Source organism: Lytechinus variegatus, chromosome 18 (assembly GCF_018143015.1).
Source record: "Lytechinus variegatus isolate NC3 chromosome 18, Lvar_3.0, whole genome shotgun sequence".
NCBI classification, from domain to species: domain Eukaryota; kingdom Metazoa; phylum Echinodermata; class Echinoidea; order Temnopleuroida; family Toxopneustidae; genus Lytechinus; species Lytechinus variegatus.
Window position 1 is genome coordinate 12,812,134 of NC_054757.1, and position 22,286 is coordinate 12,834,419.

At 36.9% G+C, this 22,286-nt stretch overlaps 1 protein-coding gene across 1 annotated transcript; it reads right to left on the reverse strand.

Moving 5' to 3' along the window:
* Nucleotides 1–5,823: 5,823 nt before the first annotated feature.
* On the reverse strand, nucleotides 5,824–8,387 carry LOC121432277 (bone morphogenetic protein 3-like). The gene is made up of 2 exons (XM_041630139.1): nucleotides 7,420–8,387; nucleotides 5,824–6,746 (listed from the first exon to the last, which is right to left on the reverse strand). The coding sequence occupies exons 1-2, from the start codon at nucleotides 8,350–8,352 to the stop codon at nucleotides 6,555–6,557; spliced, it is 1,125 nt and encodes a 374-aa protein (XP_041486073.1). The 5' UTR covers nucleotides 8,353–8,387; the 3' UTR covers nucleotides 5,824–6,554.
* Between the last annotated feature and the right edge of the window lie 13,899 nt (nucleotides 8,388–22,286).

Consider the following 22,286-nt stretch of genomic DNA (forward strand, 5'->3'; position numbering starts at 1 on the left):
TCAATTTTTTTTCCACTTACGAAGTAGTAAAATTGTGACCCCGTGATTTAGTGGCATGTGCTATCACATCGGGCTGTTGCGCCCGGTCTGGCAATCGCGAAACCTGACCATTCGAAAACAAAAAGGGCCACTAATTTCCCGAAATATGGTCAATAATATACTAAGGCTGGCTTACATACAAGACCTCACTTTCAATGAAAAAAAATTGACAATATAAAGGTTGGGTCCAGTTTACCAGACCATTCGAGAAAGGGCACCCTTAATTCCCGGATCGTCTGGTTTAGTTTACCCGATGTTTTGCGAAAATTATAGCAAAATTTTAGTGCTTCCTTGTAGTGCTTCAGTCTCTTCTTGTTTAGCTAATATTACGATCACATAAGTGAAGTTTTTTTAGTTCAGCCCCCTCTATCAACAAAAATCATTCCTTGTTTACCATAAGTCTTTGGATAGAAATAGCAACGGTCAAAGTTCAAGGAATAATTTAACTTTCATTCACGCTGAATAAAATCTCTGTTGATTGTATTGTTCAAATCAGCACTGTGGCTTCCAGAATTAGTAGAATAATGAACAGGGGAGGATGGTTTAAAAGCCCTCATGTTTACCATTAAATATCTATTGACAGAGTCTGACTATTGCAAGAACCTTGACTTTCACAGGGAAATACTTCCAGAGAAATGTGACTGTGGTTTGATCTGCACAGCAAAAACTGTGGTGTTAACCGGTGTACACGGAGGACCACACCAGTTATTTTACACCGGTGTGAAATTGGTGGTGTTAGTTTACACCTATAGGTGTTATTACAACACCTTGGTTGTTACATTTACACTCTTTAGTGCTATGTTCAATCTCTACGGTGTAATTTTAACACCTTGGGGTGTGGTAATCTATTAACACCAACTGGTGTCAGTCTTAACACCACAGTTTTTACAGTGTGGGGATCGTAGTTATTGTCATAATCAACATCCGGTGACTGTATAGAATTTTTAATTAAATTCAATCAATATTCATTTTCTTCCAATTGACCTTTTTCATGCAAAGTTATAGAAATCAATTATGTAGTTCAAAGATATTACGAATGCAATACTTACACATTATGTGAACAGATAAGAAGGCGTAAATCCCAATAGAAAGAGGCCTGTGATAGGATATACACCCGTAATATATAAATATTTATTTATATATCAGTGGTGTAATAAACCAAAATTTTGACTGCTGCAGATAGGCATAGCTATTTTTGTTATGTTTATTTTTTTGTAGGCCAAGTGCCTGATTTTTTTTTGTTGTTGTAAACAAACATATATGTTTTCTTATTTTATACTATTTTGTATGTTAGACATGTTATTTTATATGCCAACGTCATCTGAACTTTAATATGTGATCCATTATACCATAAATGTTTTGTTATTTATATTTTGATGAAAAGGATCAATAAAACATGAATTACAAAAAAAAGATAGGCATAGCGGACAAAATTTTTTAAAAATGCAAGTAAAGCGAGCAAAAATTTCCGACATTTTCTATTACCAAAAATCAAATTTGATAGATTTTTACCTTATATTCAGGAAATGATTACACCCTTCTCTCTTCCTTTTCCTTTTCTTTCCTTTTTTTTTTGGTCGTGTAAGCCAGTGACTTACATCTGTTCCATTAACCATTCGAATAGGAGATAAGACGGTGACGATGCGGATGTTGCGTTGCTTGGGAATGCCTTTCTTGGAAGATGATGACCATCAGTGTCGGATAATGAACTTCTCTGAAGATTGCAACGCTCAAATATCAACATGGGGTTAGTTCGAGGTTAGTAAGAGTGCTATCATGACTTTATTGACTTGCATCTTGTAGATTTGCCTTGATTTATATTTTCATAAGACGTGATCTGGGTCATCCTCTTTGAATATGAAGCAACACTGTAAAAACTGCGGTTTTAAAACTGACACCAATTGGTGTTAATAAAGGACCACACCCTGAGGTGTTTAAAATTACACCCTAGAGATTAAACATAACACAAAAGAGTGTAAATGTAACAACAAAAGGTGTTGTAATAACACCTATAAGTGTAAAAATAACACCACCAATTTAACACCGGTGTAAAATAACACCATAGTTTTTGTTGTGAACATACACCATAGTATGCTAGCTGTTTATAAAAACCCGGGCAAACAGTTTTTCCACCCTCAATCCTTAGGAAGATCAATTCATGTGACAAATTAATGGGTGTTTTCCATAATCCCTTCCTCCATTATTGCTTCGTTCGTTGAATTTTCTTGTATTTTTTTTCTCTCAAGAACAAGTTAATTTATTTCCCTTGATCATATACACACCTAGTCTAAACGCAAGTTCTTACTATATATACATGATATTAAAAAACGGTATACATGAATTGATTTTTTTTATTGTTTTAGTGATTTCGGTACAGATATGACATTATCAACACAATAGATATTCGTTGGGACCAACTGATTCGTAGACTGGATATGTAATTTGAATTTAAAGGTGATAACTTGAAAAGCTTACAAAAGATCTCAAAGATTACGGTTACAGACAAATCGAAAGTTAGATTAAAAGCTATGAGGATTAAACTTGATTCTTTTTTACTGCAAAGGGACCACTATAGCTTAATTTGTATTTAATAATCACATTCTGAGATTGTATTACGTGAAGTGAGCTTCGACCAAGTTACCAAATATGAACAAGAATAGAATGCAAAATCTAAGCAGACCAAATATATTTGATTGAAAGAAATCTATATTAAGAGAAAATAGCTTATCGGATGTGGAGATGGATATATTAAGAGGAAATAACTGCTTATCGGATGTGGAGATGGATATATTAAGAGGAAATAACTGCTTACGTACTTGCAATCATGCATGATTAAAAATCCGTCAATATACATACCACTTCCATCATTCATGCATAATGGATAATGACATGACAATAATGTCAGTTCCTTTTTAAACTAAAGCCCCTTTTCTCGTTTTTCATCCACTTTCCATCAGGCTTAATGTGGTTATTTTGCGGCGATAGGATTGTTTTTGCTATTAGATGATTTTTGCAACAGCAATTTTAAAATCCTTGGTGAAGTAATAAAAGAAGAAGAAGAAAAAGTAGAAGAAGAGGAAGAATAAAAGGAAGAAAAAGACTGAAGAAGAAGAAAAGGAAGAAGAAAATAATAACAACAAAAATCACTACCCCCCTCCCCGTCTATCTTTATTTCTGTCGCCCCCCCCCTTCCTTCTCATCTCTCCCTCTCTCTCCCACCCTCCCTCTCCTCCGCTTTGCCCTTCACTTTCTTTCGCCGTATATACCCATCTATATGCTCTTAATTGATTGTGAAATACATTGGCCATATAGTTTTTAATTGCGCATTCTTAATCTATCTGGTATTTCAATTTAAAAAAAAATACACAACAAACGTGAGGTTGAGTAAATAAGATATTAATATACACCAAATTAGTTTATACAGTACTTTATACAATCATCAATACAATTAGGTTCGCTTTAAAAATCTATTTTTAGAACAAAGCAATTTGAATATTTTAAAACTAAAAATGCTGCACAAAATGATTTCATAATATTGGCAATTTGATTGAAAGGAAAAAAGGTTCAATAACAAACTTTAGCTGAGAAAATTTTACATTAAGAGCTAACAATTGCGAGTGGTGAAATACGTCTAATATATACCAAATTAGAAAGGCCTCCATTTAAAATGATGAAGTTCCTTTTCACGTATCTACATGGTGTCAAACATATATTACATCAATTGTAAGAGTTAAAACAATACATATTTATAAACATGCTCTATGTTCTTATTGAAATACAAATATACATAAATCCGTTAAATAGCTTGCAGATGCAGATTAAATACAAATAAAAACTTCTCCCATTTTTCTCAATATAATACTTTCCTCTTTTCAGCCTCGCCGAGTGAATACCAATCACCACCTAGGACAAAGTGCATAGTAATGAATACAAGATGCGAATACTATCTTAGATAATATCATATGAGTAATTATACAGGTGTATTGTAAGTTTTGTTTTCTTTTATCATCTGATCATATATATTAAATTTCATAAAAGTTCCAACAGCGATTTTATAATCTTCCTTCTTGGTTACTTTTATGGGCTGTTGCAGGAAAATATTTGCAATCGATATTGCGAATTATAGTTGAAAAGTCACAAATGATAGATCAGTTTTATCTAAAGTAAATCAATTTATACTTGTTAATGCAAGAAGCACACCTTGGTCCCGTCTTACAAAGAGTTGCGATTGATCCGATCAATCACAACTATGGAAAGCCAGCAACGTCAACATCTAAAATGCAAATTTGTTCAAGACATAGTATAGATAATTGATGTATATTCATACATTCATCGTTCTCTTGAAGATTCAGTGTGATTCTCTTTGTTTACTTAGGAGATTGTGCAAATTTCCTGCAGAAAAAAATTATGGTATGGAATGGATTTCCATACATTTGATGTTGATTGGATCGAACGTAATTCTTTGTAAGACAGGACCCAGTAATCAATTGTAAATTTGCAATTAATTAAAAGATGTGTGATTGATTTTAATACCTCATCTTGACTTGCCATCGATTGTACACTACGTGGCCGAGTGGTCTAAGGCGCCTGGCTATACATGGAAAGTCCGGAGTTCGATCCCTGGCCGCGGCACCTATGCCCGTGAGCAAGGCATTTAATCTACAATGCTCTTTTATCCTGCTTTCAAATAAATGGAAATGCTATATGCATTATTGGTAACTAGGTGTGCACTTGTTTAAAAAAAAAAAAAACCTCCGGTGTTGATTTAACACGAGCCCGGAATCTATTATATCCACACCGGAGAGGCATTGAAATGTACTAATTGGTGTTGTATAAACACCTATCTGGTGTTAGACCAAAACAAAACTGGTGTTGTTTAAGACTTCTCTGGTCACGGTGGACATACAGTACATGTATATAGATTCCGGGCTGGTGTTATATCAACATCGGTGTTTTTGCAGTGTATGTCGGCAACACCGGATGGCAACACCAGCCAACCAAGTACTTTTGATTAAGTAAATGATTGAACTGTTGAAGTCAATTGCAGAATATCCTAGCAGACGTGGATCCAGAGCGGGGGAGGGGGGAGGGGTGGTGAACTCAGGGGACAAGTGCGGCCCCATAAGTTCAAAATTGTGTAGCGTGCGCCCTCTTTTAGAGACGCGCCAGTTTGTCATTGAAATATATATATATTTTTTTTATTAAAATCAATATCATTTTTTTTTTGGGGGGGGGGCGCGGGGATGGGATGTTTGTCAAATTTCTCAGGCAGCTTTGTGCCTTGTTTGGAAAGAGATATCTTCCACTCGCCTGCTAGAAAATTAATAAAGTGATTGGTTAACATTGGTTTGACTTCTAAAAATTCTGAGCTAGAAGGTCACACTTGTCACCTGTGTCTGTGATATGTTACAAAAATGAAGCCCAGAAAAAATTGCGTTCAAAAATGATTATTTAGTGCTTCAAAAATTGAAATATAAAGTGACCGGAAACACCATCTTAATTTCATCCCATACACTTATGTGTACTATTTAGGCGTCTATAAGACGCCTATTTACAAAATCGGGGTTTTCCTTGTAGTTTTAGCTTTTTATTCTCAATAATGGTTGTTTTCAGGGTTTATTAGTTCTAATACATGCACTTGTACACATGTTTCATCTTGGTTTGAGAATTTTTTAAATCGGCTGGTCACAAAGTTAAACAATACCTGTCAGAAAATTAAGAATAAATCAACGCATTAGCTGCTAGCTTTGCGTGCCCAAACTTTTCACTTTTGGTTGACGTCACCATACGGTGTTGACAGGTATTGACTATAGTTTCCATAGTAACAATGCTTGTTCAGCAGTTCCAAATTAAAAAAAAAACAAAGACATTTATTGAATCTTTGACTGACAGCTTGACACTGATGAAACCTATAATGAAAATAATTAATGGTGCCTCGAAAAGCAATCACCGCTCCATCACTTTCATGAATAACACATTCACTGAGAAAAGGATAAAACATTGTTTGAATTATTGCAAGATACGCCTGGAGTACAGAAATCACTTTGAAATTAATGAACATTTATGACGAAGCATGAAATGTATTCTTTTCTCGTTCGTCTATGTTTGAGTTGATTTGATTTGATATACGCCGATATACATGTACAACAGTCCAGCTCGCTAACCAAATCATTCCACCAACATTCGTTGACGATAGAGGTCGCTCTTATGTTCGATATCGTCAATCATGTCAACCCTCGACAAGCCGGATGAAGATAAGTTGGATAATAATTTTAAGTTGTCTTGATGGTTGGTGAGGTGACTACAGACAGTTGCTCTGCTTTCCCCTCCAATTATTTAGCAAAGTTTTCCTTAGCACAGTCGACTTTGATTACGAACTGTAATAATCCAATGGCAGTTTTCTCTGACATGACTGTGTGTGAAAATATTCCTTCCCGATAGAATTAACTGACAAAACATTGCCTTTTTCATAGTTCAAGTGTCTTTACGTTGCCATTTTAAAGATCTGTTCAGGCTCAGTGACAACCGCAGGATTCGACAATCATATCGCTGTATTTCTTTAGCGTGACTGTCGAGTCCCGTTCGATGTAGAGAAGGATTAACGGTTCCATCTTGTCCGGGACGCAACATGGAGTTGGCACCCCCGTTTGGACCCCCAGCAAGTGCATTATGCTTTGAATTAGGGCGTGGTTTGACGGATGAAGTTCCTGCAAACATAAAAAAAAATTTAAAGAAGAAGATAAAAAACATAAGTAGTATATTTCTGCAATGTTTGGGTTGGTAATGGTGCATTGTGAGAAAATATTTTACAAAATTGTGTACAATGTAAAAATAATAGAACATGTCGAAATGATATCCAAAATGTCCAATAACTCCCAAACAACCGAAAAAACTCTATCGCTTGCAGGAATAATATAATATATAATCTATCATGTATCACGTTATTTACTCATTTGAAGAACAGAGGACTCAAATCATAAACGTCAAGTGCATTTTGGTAGATTGAGGGGAATGCATGGATAACATAATAACACCAAGACAGTTTATATATCCAGAAGCATTTCATCAATATTGAAAGCAACTCGACATACAGCTTGACAGACGATCATTCCTCAAATCAGATAAACAGGTAACCATGGTAACGAATAAAACTCATTTATTTAAAGATTACCTTCAATAACCGAATCATCTTTAGTTCTTGAAAAGGGTCTGAAATACAAGGTCGAAAATAAATCTTATAATCACCATTGACTCTGATTGGAGTTTTATCGGCGCCATTTATATGAGGTAAACTGGCAAATGGACATTCGATTGATTTTTTACTAGTAAATATGCTCTGTATCTAAGAATAAGACATCCACTTTCATTTTTCTTTCTCACCTTTTGGATTGGGAAGGAGCACTGCCCAGCACAGTAGAACGCCTGAAACCTTGCTGGAGCGATGACGTAATCATCCCATCCAATGGCCTGGAAGTCAACGTTCATCGAGTGCCTGTCACATACATCGGTAGCTTCCGTCACCGGCCCGATGTCGAGATGCTTTGGGCGTGGCTTGTTCAGCTTCTTCTTCCGTGCACGTGACTTCTCCTCCGCGTCCAACATCATGTTTTTGCTCTTCTCCTTTTTTCGCTGATTCCGCGCTCGCCTCCTGTTCGACTTGATGCGCCTCATGTTCTGCTCTGCGAAAAATGAGAAGGCCGTGTGCGTCGTAGCTGGGAAGGTTTTCACGACAGGATGCAGGGGGTACTCGTTGTTGTCGACCGGCTCGACGTCTACTACTTCGTTGCTGAAGAGCGTATCGTTGTCGTCGAATGTTTCGTTGGTGTTGTTGGCCTCCACGCTTCTGCGTTGCCTCACTTCTTGTTCAGGGAGCAGCGAATCCATTTCTTTTCTCGCTAACTTCTCGGCTAATCTTTGCCAATTCGATTGCGCGTTTCCTTTTTCCGCAGAGACGTCCTCCGTATACAAGAACACAAACGGTTTTACCAGCTTCTCATGAGAGCCGTCTTGATAGGGCGTGGCCTGGTGACTGACCACGCCTTCCCCGATGTACATAGCTATCGTCACCCTCTCTGTCGCGTCGATCAAGACGTGATTGAGCAACGACGTCACATTGGTCACCAGCCAACCATTCTTCGGGATTTTCAAATTCTGGACGCCGATTGGGTGGCACTCCGAAGCTTTGATGTAGTAGAATGAGATGGGGATCTCTTCATGTTCTTGGCTGTCAATCTCCAGGAAGTTCTTGGCATAGAAGTGAAGTTCTGCATATTTAAGTTCCTCCGGATCGTCAAGAGAGTGCATTGGTCGCATCGTGAAGACGTACGCTTCACCAAGTCCTGTGCATTTTTGTCCTGCAGATTTGAAAGGTCAGTGAAAGTAAAATGAAAGAGAACGTTTAGCATATTTATTCAGAAACCAATACTAAGTCAACAACAACACAGAAATATCATTATATAGATTATCTGTTTGGATCAATATCAAGCATCGTTTGGCAACCCCTCGGCTTTCACCGCTCACTCCCGCGCACACTTCGCATTGCCATATGGACTCAATATCTAGTAATCCGAAAATTGAACAGCGACATCTTACGTCGTGGGTTACAACGCTCTTAAATAGCTGCAATAGAATAGTTTACCAAGATTTACTGACCAATTGACATCATTGCGCCAATTTGGGTTCAGCTGGGTTTTCATTTCTGATTTCTGACCTAAACATGGAACAAGTATCACATCACAAAGGAATTACTATGTACTTGAATAGATTTACATATATGACATTTGAAAGCAAGAAATTGAGTACGAAAATAAGAAGGAACATTAAACAATAGTTACGTTGAACCACAATGTCATTTTCTTTTTTCGAAGAGCAGACAAAAAATAAATTTTATGTAAAATCGCACTTTTGTTTCCATCTCATCTACATATACAGCGTAACATTTTCCAGACACACATGATCATAACATGGTGAACTAACGTACTGAAAATTGCTTGTTGAAACTGGAAAAATTGGTAGTCACCTTTTTGGGGGGGGAGATGAGGGTATCAACAATTAAGAGAGGTTTTTTAAAAAAAATATGGCTCGTATTTAGCAATCTTCAATTCGTGGGTAACTTAATGGAGAATTTATGAAACAAAGCAATGTGATACAAGCATATTTTTCAGTAATCACCATCCTGCTTGCCAGTGTTCAGAATTGATTCCATCGTGTTTAGCATGGCTTTGAACATGGCCATCAACAACGAGTTCTCGGTCCCATACACGTCGCCGATGAATGACTCAATAAAAATACTATTCCTCCTATATATATCACCTACGCTGTCATTTTCTTTCTTGGACTAAGTAGCCACGTGACAAATTCAATAAACACCTTCGAATTGGAACAGCTTTCACGGCCCTAAATCATCACTTGTGTTTTGCATAAAAGACATAGTTCGTGTTGGGAATGGGGGCGGGGGGGTAGGACATAGACGGATGGGTGAATCGATTGGAAGATCTAGGTTATAGGTAGGTAGATAGATAGATAGATAGATAGATAGACAGACAGACAGACAGATAGATAGATAGATAGATAGACAGATAGATAGACAGATAGATAGAAGAAAGCCAGGTTAATATATATATAGATAGATAGAATACAGCTAGATAGGCAGAGACAGATAGACAGACAGGTAGATATATAGATAGATTTATAGTAAGGTAGATAGACAGACAGATAGATAGATGGATAGATAGATAGATGGATGGATGGATAGATAGATAGATAGATAGACAGACAGACAGGTAGATAGATGGATAGATAGATAGATAAATATATATGTTGATAAATAGATAGATAGATTGATAAATAGATAGGTAGATAGATAAATAGATAGGTAGATAGTTTCCATACATAGATGATATATAATAAGATAAGCCTCTATGAATATGTAGAGCAAGACAGACACACCTTCAGAGATTATGAACCTATCAAATGCTTTTGGAGAAAGAAAAAAAATACATTGAAAGGAAGAAAACAGAAAAGGGGTTCTTCCCAATCCCCCACCCCCACACCCCAACCCACACACCACCCTGTTTCCCCTCATTCACGCACTTGTAAAAAAGAACAGGGAATCAACACGCCATTTGGTCTTTCATCATACGCGTTTCTTTTTTTTTGTATTCGCACCGATCAATCATGAGGGACGTAGTAAAAAGAGCTCAAAAATATACAAGTTGTAAATAAAAACTATCACCACTCTTTGATTCGGTCTTCCCCCACTTTATCTCAGCTGAATAAATAATACCAAAATTGCAACAAAATGTATGAAATGAAAAAAATATCAAATGGAGCGTTTTTTCTTTTTCCTTTCTTGAGGACTCTGCGTAATCTTTCCTATTAAATTTCTTTTTGTTTTTACTTTGTGTCAATGATAAATCTACTTCGCTTTGATATTGGAAAAGAGAGATTTCAATGAAAGTTTATGAACGATCTTTGTAAAAAAATAGGGGGAAAGGTGATATTCATTTCTCGCTTTGTATATTCTCCTAAAACCTGATCTTGAATTTGAACTTGTAGCAAAACATCGAAATGTATGATTGAAAAAATATGATTTCAAATCATTTGATATAATTTTGAGGCAAATTTTTAGTTACCACGCGCAATCAGCCTTATATTGGGGGCGGACGCGGACCCGGGGGGGGGGGGGGCGAAGGGGCCTTGATCCCCCGTTTCGGTTGACCCATTTGTTTTGCCAGTTGCTTCTATGGTATGACCTCTGACCTCTGTCTATTTATTTTTTTCATATATTCATTTTTGCTTGGCAGAAAACCATTGTACACCACTGATGTTGTTGGATGATTGCTAAAAGAGCTGACACCCCTACTTCTAACAGCATACACTTCTTTATTGCTGACGCAAATCAAGAATATGACACGGGGGAGAACTCAACTGACTTGTCGACGAGCATGCAAATAAAATCCAGGATAAATAAACTATGCAATATTTACTTAGATACCTTTGGAAAGAGGGAAATTCCTCCAAACAGATCTTTTTTCTACCTACTTTTATCCCAGATCAGGGCGGGAAAAAATTGTTTTGCGCCATTTTTCACATTTTCAGAAAAAAAGTTTAGTTGAGTTTTGAGCTCAAGGGGTAAATGACTGAGATCAGAAAGCTAATCGTGTTCATGATAGAGCTTATTACCGTTGTGGGTGGTAGGTCGAATGGAATAAAGTGTATGTTGTTAAGAAAAAAGTGTCGTTCATGAATATTTCTTTGACAAAAAAAGGAAAATAGTGCAACCACTAGATAAAAGCAAGGTCAGTATTTATTTCAGCATCTCATGTCGATTTTCCTTGATTCCTTCCATTTTTCTTTCTTTCTTTCTTTCATTCTTTGGTATTCCTCCTTTCTTTCTTTCTTTCTTTCTTTTTTTCTGCCCTATTTATCTATCTCTCTACCTGTTTATTTATCCATCCGTCTTCCTCCAACCTCTTCTTCGTCTTCTTCTTTTTCCTCCTCTTCTTCTTCATTTTTGTGGTTTGTATTTTATTTTTATCATCTATCCGTCAGCACCATGAACAAAATACAAATTATCACCACGAACATTATAACCATCTCAACAAGTTGACAAGCCATACTTTTTCTAATGTAAACTAATAATGTGTATGCTGCTTTTGTCTTTTTTCTTTTTCTTTTCAAATTACTTGTATTGTTTATATGTGATTTGTTACACAAAATACTAATTAAAAAAGTTCTAGAAAAAATACCATCATCACTTTTTTTCTCCCTTCCTTCCCTCATTCGAGATTTCAACTTTGAGATTGGTGCATGCATGTGTCAATCACTCGTTGACGCATTACTATTTTTTTCAAGCTATCAAAAGCCAATATATCAGAATGAAAACACTGACTGGCTCCACCAAACTAATTTCAATTTTTTTAATTTTTACTACACATCGATGGCCCCTTGTGACAAACTTATCTTCCAATTTATCACTTTCCTTGTATCGGTAAATCTATCATGTAATTATCAAACGTAAGGGGGTGGGCTATTCGAACCGCTCATTTCCTAAATTCAACCTCGCCCTTTCGTAGATTGAAAACGAAAACCCAAACATTCCTTCTCACAAAAGATACCAAGGTTTTATCAAGAACATGAAAACCTCCTCATAGTTTGAATACTCGTCTTGTTTGTTTAGTTCATTATTGTATACCTACAAAAGATGACCATATTTTACAGCTCATTTCGGGCGCAACCCTTGTTAGCAAAACCACAACAACCGCGAGTTTCTGAATGATTATATTTTCCAAGAGGCGATTAATATTACGGGTCATTAAAAACGGGGGTAGTTAGGTAATCCCAGGATACTTCATAAATTATGATGGATGAAAATAGGGGGAGGGGGTGACAAGCACTCGGTGTTACTCATCGACACAATCTGACCTACATAAATATTTATTTTCGAAATATTCTTTAAGGAAACATGGATACAAAAGGTCTGGTTGTATGGTGTCTGGACAATAGCTTACAAAATCTACAAATATCATTAATCAATCCAAATTATTCGGGGTGGTCAGAGTAGTTGTTTTTCGTCGGAAGGTGATTTGCCTACTCAATAAATTATTAGATGTCATAACTAAAGTTAATCAGATTATTATAAAACGGCTCAGCGTATAACCCACCCTGCAATCAATTCAATATTGTCAAGAATAAAAATAATTTTCATTCATTTTCTTTCATCTTACACTGTCAATCACCAATCCCCTCTCACCTAAGATCCCGCCGTGCCTCTATGCAATTACGTCACTGATGGAGAAACGAGATCCTCTTCATTTCCCCCTTTGTGGGGGGGGGGGGGTGGGTGTTGGAGGGCGGCCAACAGCTAGAAGCAAGAGTCGGGTGGAATAATATTTCAATACCTTAATTTCTAAATTGCATTTAAAGTTTTTATAGAGGCATATTTTTATCATTAGATTAACTTATCACTTTTTGTACTATGACCGTCGGCGTGCAGGATTATCTTTTATGTTGGGGGGGGGGGGCGCAACAATAGATGTCTCACCCCTGTAGGATCAAAAGACAATCCTTTGCGCTGACGCCCATGACTACGAATGCTTTATTTCAAATCATGTTTTATATCAAGGAATCTTACTTGTCTATTATTATCATGATTATATTCAAGGGGCTCTGCACTTCAGATAGACATTTTGTTCCTATTCTTTATTTTTTTCCCTGCAAATGTGACACTATTTTTGTCAAAGTGACTATATTGGTGAAATAAACAAAACAGAACAAACAAAGGCATAACAATGTCACAATTAAGGGCCTGAATGTATAAATCCTTGATACGTAATACATTTCTCACATATTTTATCTATTTTATGTTTCAGGGGCTCACAACATTTCTTCGTTCAATCGGGGGCGATCTCCCCTTTCCCCTACATACAACCACCCCGCCTCTCCAGGGATACATCGTCATGCCTTGCCCGGTCCAGCCGTGGAGGCGAGCCAGCAGCGAGCCGGGTGTCAGCTCTGATTTGAGAATGAACATGTCATTTTCCACTCAATCTGTGTTGCTTCATGAAAGATGGGTAAATTGGACAAAGGGTAAGTTCGTTTTCCAGGCGACGGGAGGGGGAAGGTTGCCCGCTATTTGTTAAAGCTCCCAGGAATCTGGATTTAAAGGTGAAATGTACCTCCATCACCATGACAGAAAAAAAAATATCAGTTCAACTGATATTATTTCACTTTAGTTTATCGATATGGATATTCTCTTTTTACTACTTTATTCAACCTCAAATTGTAATCTAGGTTTATTTATTCAGTCAAACAAATTGTTTTTTCCAAGTGGTCTAAATTCTGATGAGCGCCTAAAAGAGAAAAGGAAAGGAAATTAACCATGCATGATAAATCACGTAAATAAGAGTGAGTATGGCCTATTATCTGGGCGGAGGTGGGGTCATTGAAATGTTTATGGGATAAATAAAACGAAATCTTACAGTACATGAGGTCAAAATTGTGAGGGAATTCTAAAAATTTGGTGTAATCTTCGTTGAAGAAAATAATCATCTCTTTTATCATTCATAAAAACTAGTTGCATACATGCATTCTCAATATTTTTGCATGTAACTTGCCGACCGCCCCTTTAAGTTTAGTCTGCGTCAGCGCCACACGCTCTTCATTTTACGGTGGTCGTTGATCTCGGGGGAGATCACGATGCCCGTCATCGTGTGGGGCAAATGACTTCGGGGACCCAGACACTTTATAGGGTCCAAATTGCCATGAACCTAAACACCAGATAAGTGGCGTCTTTTTCTGAATTTTGCAGGCCTGTCTGGCCATTCCTATCGGTAAGTCCATCATTCTTCTGCCTTGGTAAAAAGGCTTTCTGAATCATTATCAGCCATGTTCAGCCCACTGCAAGGCGAAAGCCTCCTCAAGTTGGTGCCAAAGGTGCTTGTCTTGTGCTGATGCAATCCAATTTATGCCAATGAATTTTGTGAGCTCGTCACTCCATACAATTTTTGTCTACCCGTCTATACCCCGATTTCATGATCCTATAGCCATGGTCTCCATTCTGTGATGCGTTTGGTCCACCTATATTATCATGTGATCTTGCGAGGTGGCCAGTCCATCTCCATTTCATTGATTTAATTGCTTTGATTATGTCTATTACTCTAGTCTGGCCCCTTATCCATTGTATTGTCTCCCTGTCACGTTTTGATATCCGTAGCATTGTACGCTCCATATTGTGTTCTGAATAATAATCGGTTTAGAAATATGATTTTAGAAACAAATGTCAAGATATCAATGACTAAAATGACTGCTGTAGATGAAACTATAAAGGATGAATATTGCATTCTTATAGGAAAAAACGGTCTCCTGGGGCCCGTTGCATAAAACTTTTTACCTGAGAAAACTCGGGTTGTTTACCGGAGTTTTTGCCCTGTGTTAAAGTCAATGGCAGAAACCAGACTAACCTTAGTTTTCAGATTTTACCAGAGTTTTCTCAGGTAAAAAGTTTTATGCAACGGGCCCCTGGTAATTTCTATCACAACACGCATTTGTCGAAGCCTGCGACCACGTAAGATGGGTGAAAGTTTGATGAAGTTTTGGGTGAAGGAAATGATATCAACCAATTATTAACTACAATCAATATGTAACGTATCTTGAAATTCCTTTTTAATTTTCTAGAATTTGCTCGTCCCCAACCCCAGGCGAATCTCCCGGTGCCGCCACTTTTTCGAATGAATCACGAGTCACTGTTTAAGACCATTTTCTCGGATGTCAATAGACTTTGGAAGAAACCAAGACTGGATGATTTCCCAGTATATATGATATAAACTCCATCATTACTCAAGATGTCAAAAAGTCAAGTTTGGTGGTCAAGTTTGATTCTGAGCAGGCTACGCTTTTATTGGACGTTTGCTAAAATGATGAAGGGGCGACCTTGAGTAAGTATATAGAGAGAGGAGAATTGTGGGAAGAGAGGGGGGTATCTGCGTTTCTTTGTGAATACTTTGGCACTTGAAATCAAGGGAATTGTATGAAAGAAAATTCAGAGACACAGTTAGATCACTTAAAATATGTATTCGAAAAAATCGTTCTATTTCGGTACATTATAGGTGTAAAAAAAAGCGGTAAAGCACTATACATACAGGCGATTGAAAATTTGTCACACATTCATAAAATTATCGTATACGGTGGAACAACTCTATTTAGTCAAACACACACAAAAAAGGTTTTATGCAGGATAACATTTTTGTTTTAAGGGGACATTGTCATGACAATTTAAGACTGACATAGATCAATGGTCACAATTTTCAAAACAGCAATATCTAAAAAAAAATAATTGACAGATTTTTTTTTCAAATTTACATCATTTACATTTACCCCCATCCTTCATTGAACAATGGGCCGAGTGGGTCAATGATTGAACATACGCAACAAAAACTGTGGTGTTAACCGATGTACATAGAGGACCACACCACTTATTTTACACCGGTGTTAAAATGGTGGTGTTATAGTTTTACAGCTAGAGGTGTTACTACAACACCTATGGTTGTTACATTTACACTCTTCTCTTTGGTGTTACGTTCAATCTCTAGGGTGTTATTTTAACACCTCATGGTGTGGTCCTCTATCAACACCAATTGGTGTCAGTTTTAACACCACAGTTTTTACAGTGTAAGGTTACCTTCATAGACATAGCTTGGATTCACATATTTACATAATCGTTGATAAGATTGACGCATATATATATTTTTAATCAAGATGTATTCGATGACTGGATAAATAATAAAGAGGGGGAGGGGATCATCAACATTTTTATAAAGACATGAACGTTGAGGACGCTATAGTGGAGACAGCCAAAAGTCTATCCAATAGATTTATATTTTTAAAATAAAATTTAAGTTTAACTGATAAATCCTCAACTGCAAAAATTCAATGTAAAGATTTTATTTAACGATACTTCTACCTGTCAAGAAATAAAAATGTCATCCTGGATTGAAAAGTGATAAGTTATTTACCGTTGGCCTTTGGGACTTCGAATTTGTTCACCGCTGTTTTCGATTGACTCTTCATGCTCTTCATGCTCTTTGTGACACTATATTGCGCTTTAGAACAGGGGGCAGGCGAAATGGTAGCCCAACTATGAGGGCAAGGGTCAGAGGTCATTCTCGTCTAACACCTTGCACACTGTGACAGAATTATTTTTTCGCCATGATGTCGAGTTTGAGACCACCGCATATGACTGGAAATCGGCACGCGAGGGGTCGGGGTCATCGTGTCGGTGTTGTCGAGGCAGGGAATCGACTCTCAATTTTAGTGTCATCCAGAGCTAAACTGAAGCAATTTTTTGTCATCTTCACAATAAGTAAAACAAAACGAACATTTTCTGGTAACGACTTACGGATGTAGATTATCCTATAGTGAAATTTAGCCTATATAGTTGGCTGGAACATGCTTTGTTAGGTGTATAACAACTTGGTTAAAAATTCTGAAAGCGTTAAAAATTATAAACAAATCTTTTGGGGGAGTTGGGAATCTGTGTTATTTTAGGTAATTTAGCAACATGTTTAATTCACTGTAAAAGAAATAGGAATTCAAGTTTTCTTCCTCACTGATATGACTGAGGGTGGGGGCACCTCATCTATATCCACATGATATGCCGGTGTTCGAAGAAAGGAGATATTTTAAGAACACCTTGCCATTCTGCGGCACCCGTTGAGTTTAACAGCTTTGAACCTGGCCAAATATTTTGACAAGTTGACGAGACATTTATGGACATAGTAGATCGACCATGATGAGCAATGAAAGACATTTGGAAGAAGGAAATCGCAATCCACTAATTTCTACCCCTGGAAATCTCCTGGGCACTCGGGGTAATAGCCAAATTAAAAAAAAACAAGTTCACCATGTTCACCCCAAACAGCGAGATAATATCAAACACGAGTTATATGCTAACAAGTTTATAAAATAACTGTACATTATAAAGTGAAAACTTTTCTTGTTTTCACAAAACAGTATTGCGAGAGAAAATTTGAATAAAAAATGTTCATCCGACATGATTTGAATTTTTGCTTTGTGTAAAGATGGAAGGGGTGACATCCATATGCGACCTATGTTTTCAAATGTCATAAGAAATATGAACTTTGCAAAATTTGGATCGCTCTGCATAAACATTAATTTCATTAGACATGAAATCTTATATATCTACACATAACATGTATAATACAAATGCCGTGCAAGGAGTTGTTTAGAGGAAAGAAACAATCAAAGAAATTAACAGAAATCAAATCCAGCAACGTCCGTATATAATCATTCTGATCAATATCAAATACAATACAAAAACACCTGTTTATTGCCACATCTAACGAGCGAGAAATTTGAGGGGCTACACCGAGCAATTCTCTTCATCTTTTTGAGAAGACTTACTAACGGGTCAAGAAATCAATTCAATACATTATTTCCGACAATTTTACGTTCGTTTCCCCCTTTGTTGACAGGAAATACACAAAGTGTAAATGCGGTCGAGACAGAACAAGCCGAAAGAAAGATTTGTTTTGATTTGTAATATTTGATTGAAAAAAAAAACGATGGAAATGGAAATTCGTGTTGCACAACGCGGAAACGATCATTTTTGGGACAACAAAAGCTGACAAAAATAATAGTCTAGATGCATCATTTTTGTGAAGTTTGATGTCATTTTTTTTCAGTTTTCACTGACTACGCTTTTTCATACGGGCCTTGTATAAAGATGGCTTGTAGTCTTTTGTGTGGTATTTTATAATTTAAAAGACTTTTTGTTAATTTGTATTCAAACAATGAGAATTTACTTGACACAATATCCATAGCGGAAATGTGTTTGATATTCCAAAATAAACATGATAGATAGGATGACACAGTTTGTTGTTAGGCCTATACAATATATATTTAATGGCTCGTATTCTGAAGTCGGGTTTAACATAAACTCAGGTTTAAAGTTGTGGTTTAAGTATGGAAAGCCAAAAGTATCAAAAATTTTATTAAGTTGTATGTTTCTTGTGTTTACTGTGCTCTTTCCTGATTCATCGATGGTGAAGACAATCATTTATTTATACTTCCTACACAATTATAAATGATTTGAGAGCCGAATGAGCTGAAGTATGATATCTCTACTGTTAGTGATTATGTAATAATTGGCTGTCCATACTTCAACCACAACTTTAAACCTGAGTTTAAGTTAAAGCCGACTTCAGAATACGGGCCAATGGGTTTGAAATAAACCTCGATTGGCTGCGGTACGTCACAAGCCGAACGCTGGATATATTATAAGGCAGATTTGAATCTGAAACAATAAGAAGTATTTAAATTTAAAATAGATCTCCAAGAGAAAGGGTACATCCATGGTTCGACTCGTCACAAGCCACAGCTGATTTCGAATCTGTGTAATTTGGAGTATGCATTTAAAAAAAATATTTATGTACTCTATAGTATGCTATTATTAGTCTCTAATTTTGCCCTTTCTGTGCGTCGAAGCACCGCATTCAATATTTCATGCATCATGAACATGGCTGAAGTATGGAAGGCCAATTCAAATATCATAATATCATCATTATATGAAGGTTTGTGTATAAAAGAGAGAAAGAGGAATTGGTCAATAGAGAGGGGGAAGCGAAGGGGTATAAGGGGGGCGGGGTGAGGAGGGGGGAAGGATCGGGACGGGATATTTTATTTGGGTCAATCACCGGTAAGTACTGCTCCGGCAATACAATGATATCACATATTCACCCAGATCAAGTAAAAAGCAGACTTCAATTGTTTTCATTGATATCGCAAACATCACACTGGGCCAGATAACGTACAGAGCTCGAATAAACAGTGATTTGTCATTTTTTTTCTAACTGTAATGATTGAAAATGGGCCTTAAAATGAAGAATGATTGAGCATTCAATTATTCGCCGCGTCATTGTGAGACGAGAGGAAAAGGATCGAAGATTTGAGGAGTGTTTTGGGAAGATTTCAAAATGGGTCGGTAACTTCAGTTGACCCAGAAGATATTCCAAAGCTCCTTTATTGGCCAGAAAATCCTCCTTGTGATTGATGCGATGAAACTATTTCCGAGAGAGAAGGAGATAAAGATGGCGATAAAGAGATGAAAGACGGCAAGGAATGGGGAGGGGGCGGCCGTGGGGGACTGGGGTGGGGGCAGACCGATAATGTGAAAGAGAAAAGGAAAAAGAATAAAGAGAAGGAAAGAGAGAGTATGTGGTGTGAGATATATATATATATATATAGAGAGAGAGAGAGAGAGAGAGAGAGAGGGAGAGAGTGAAAGACAGTGAGACAGAGACGCGCAACAAGGCACTCCCATATCAGATAGAGAGAGATCGAAAGAGGGGGGGGGGGGGGTCACGCATCAAAGGGGTGCACATGTACCCCTCTAATAGTGCAGCAAGTGGATCCTTAACCTTAATCTGTCATCTTGTCTCCTGTCCTACATTTCGAACAATACCACCATAAATCTCTAACTAGAATTTAAGACAATAATCCAGATATGATATCTCATATCGACTTTCACCGTGGTAGACTGATACAGATCAGACGTCGAAACTATTCCACAAAGTCATACAGAAATGAATACGAGATAAGCCTCCTTAAATCCGATATGATTTGTAGAAAGGACAAAAACAAACGTTTATGAACTATATATTACACAAAAGAACAAAGAACGCTTGAATACCTTATTATGTATGCCTATATAATATACGGAATACAGAATGAATTAAAATGAGTATGTAAATTCATTATCCACGCGTATTAGTAAATTTGAGGAGTCATGTCATCAAGTATGTACATAGGAACACTATTTTTTTTAAGTTGAACACAAACATTACCATGGAGGTGCATTTATATTTCATCGTTGATATTCGGGTCAAATTTCCAATAAAAAATGTCAAGTTTGATTCTATATAACCTCTGGATTCTACATAGCGCTAGACATTGCAATTCACAGAAAACCATGAGTGTAATGTTAAATCCAGGCACGTGTCCGGGGGGGGGGGGCGGAAAGTTCGGGCGCGGCGTACCCCGTATTTTTTTTAATGACGTGCAGCACGTGTAACATTTTAGAATGTATTGATTGCGCACCCAGTGTAATGAGCGACGACTTCTTTTTTTTCGGGGGCGAAATTTCCACCAACTTAACTGACCCATTTTTTATGCTTATCAAATTTTTAGGGCACATTCGCACCCGTTAAAGTTCGAATGAGGATCCGCTCCTGAAATCGTACAGAAATCACTTCGTGATCAACTGATCTTACAAATACTTTTAATTTGCTGCATATCGTGGAGGTGCTGTGGTAGATTGTCTTATAAAAAGCTTCCGAAAGTCCTGCATTCGTTTCCCGACAGACATCGTCAGCAATGTACTTTAGTTAAAGTTGAAGTTGTTTCATTTCGACTCAGCAACATTAAAGAAAACCTATAAAGGACAAGTCCACCCTAACAAAAACTTGATTTGAATAAAAAGAGAAAAATTCAACAAGCATAACACTGAAAATTTCATCAAAATCGGATGTAAAATAAGAAAGTTATGGCATTTTAAAGTTTCGCTTATTTTCAACAAAATAGTTATATGAACGAGCCAGTTACATCCAAATGAGAGAGTTGATGACATCACTCACTCACTATTTCTTTTGTATTTTATTATATGAAATATGAAATATTTTTATTTTCTCGTCATTGTCATGTGAAATGAAGTTTCATTCCTCCCAGAACACGTGGAATTCCATTATTTTAACATTTTGTGCTTCAGGCAAGGAGGTTCTAATCGTCAAATTCGTAAAAATTGAAATATTGTATAATTCAAACAATAAAAAAACAAAAGAAATAGTGATTTGGTGACGTCATCGACTCTCTCATTTGGATGAGAGAGTTGATGACATCACTCACTCACAATTTCTTTTGTATTTTATTATATGAAATATGAAATATTTTTATTTTCTCGTCATTGTCATGTGAAATGAAGTTTCATTCCTCCCAGAACACGTGGAATTCCATTATTTTAACATTTTTTGTGCTTCAGACAAGGAGGTTCTAATCGTCAAATTCGTAAAAATTGAAATATTGTATAATTCAAACAATAAAAAAACAAAAGAAATAGTGAGTGAGTGACATCATCGACTCTCTCATTTGGATGTAACTGGCTCGTTTATATAACTATTTTGTTGAAAATAAGCGAAACTTTGAATTGTCATAACTTTCTTATTTTACATCCGATTTTGATGAAATTTTCAGCAAAGTGCTTGCCTGATTTTTCTCTATTGATTCAAATCAACACTTTTCTGAGGTGGACTTGACCTTTAAACTCCTTTCTTCTTTTTTTCATTCTTCTTCTTCTTTTCCTCCTCCTCCTTCTTCTTCTCCTTCTTTTTCTTCTTCTTCTTCATCTTCTTCTTCTCCTTCTTCTTCTTCTTCTTCCATTAGAGTAGAACTATTGTCGTGCTTGTGGATCATATAATGTAACTATGACAGGCTGTTAGTAATGGTGAGCTTTATAGCGTTCAATAAGCTATTATCCCCTCAAAATGTCGAAAACATCGGCAGAGTCCTTGCCATCCTTGGGTAATTCTGAAACATGTTGACATGGATGGGATGCTAATTGGCTTTGATCGGAAGATGAATCCCTCAATGGACTCAAGATCGGTGAAAGACGGAGAACAGGGAGGGAAGAGTTTAGGGAACATAACCCCAGAGAAAAATGTGTTTCCGCTGGGATA

Bases quoted from the DNA above. Each gene is read 5' to 3' on its own strand.
- LOC121432277 (XM_041630139.1), bottom strand. From the start codon at position 8,352: ATGCGACCAATGCACTCTCTTGACGATCCGGAGGAACTTAAATATGCA. The intron at 6,747-7,419 runs GTGAGAAAGAAA...TTATGTTTGCAG, and splicing joins GCTCCTTCCCAATCCAAAAG to GAACTTCATCCGTCAAACCA.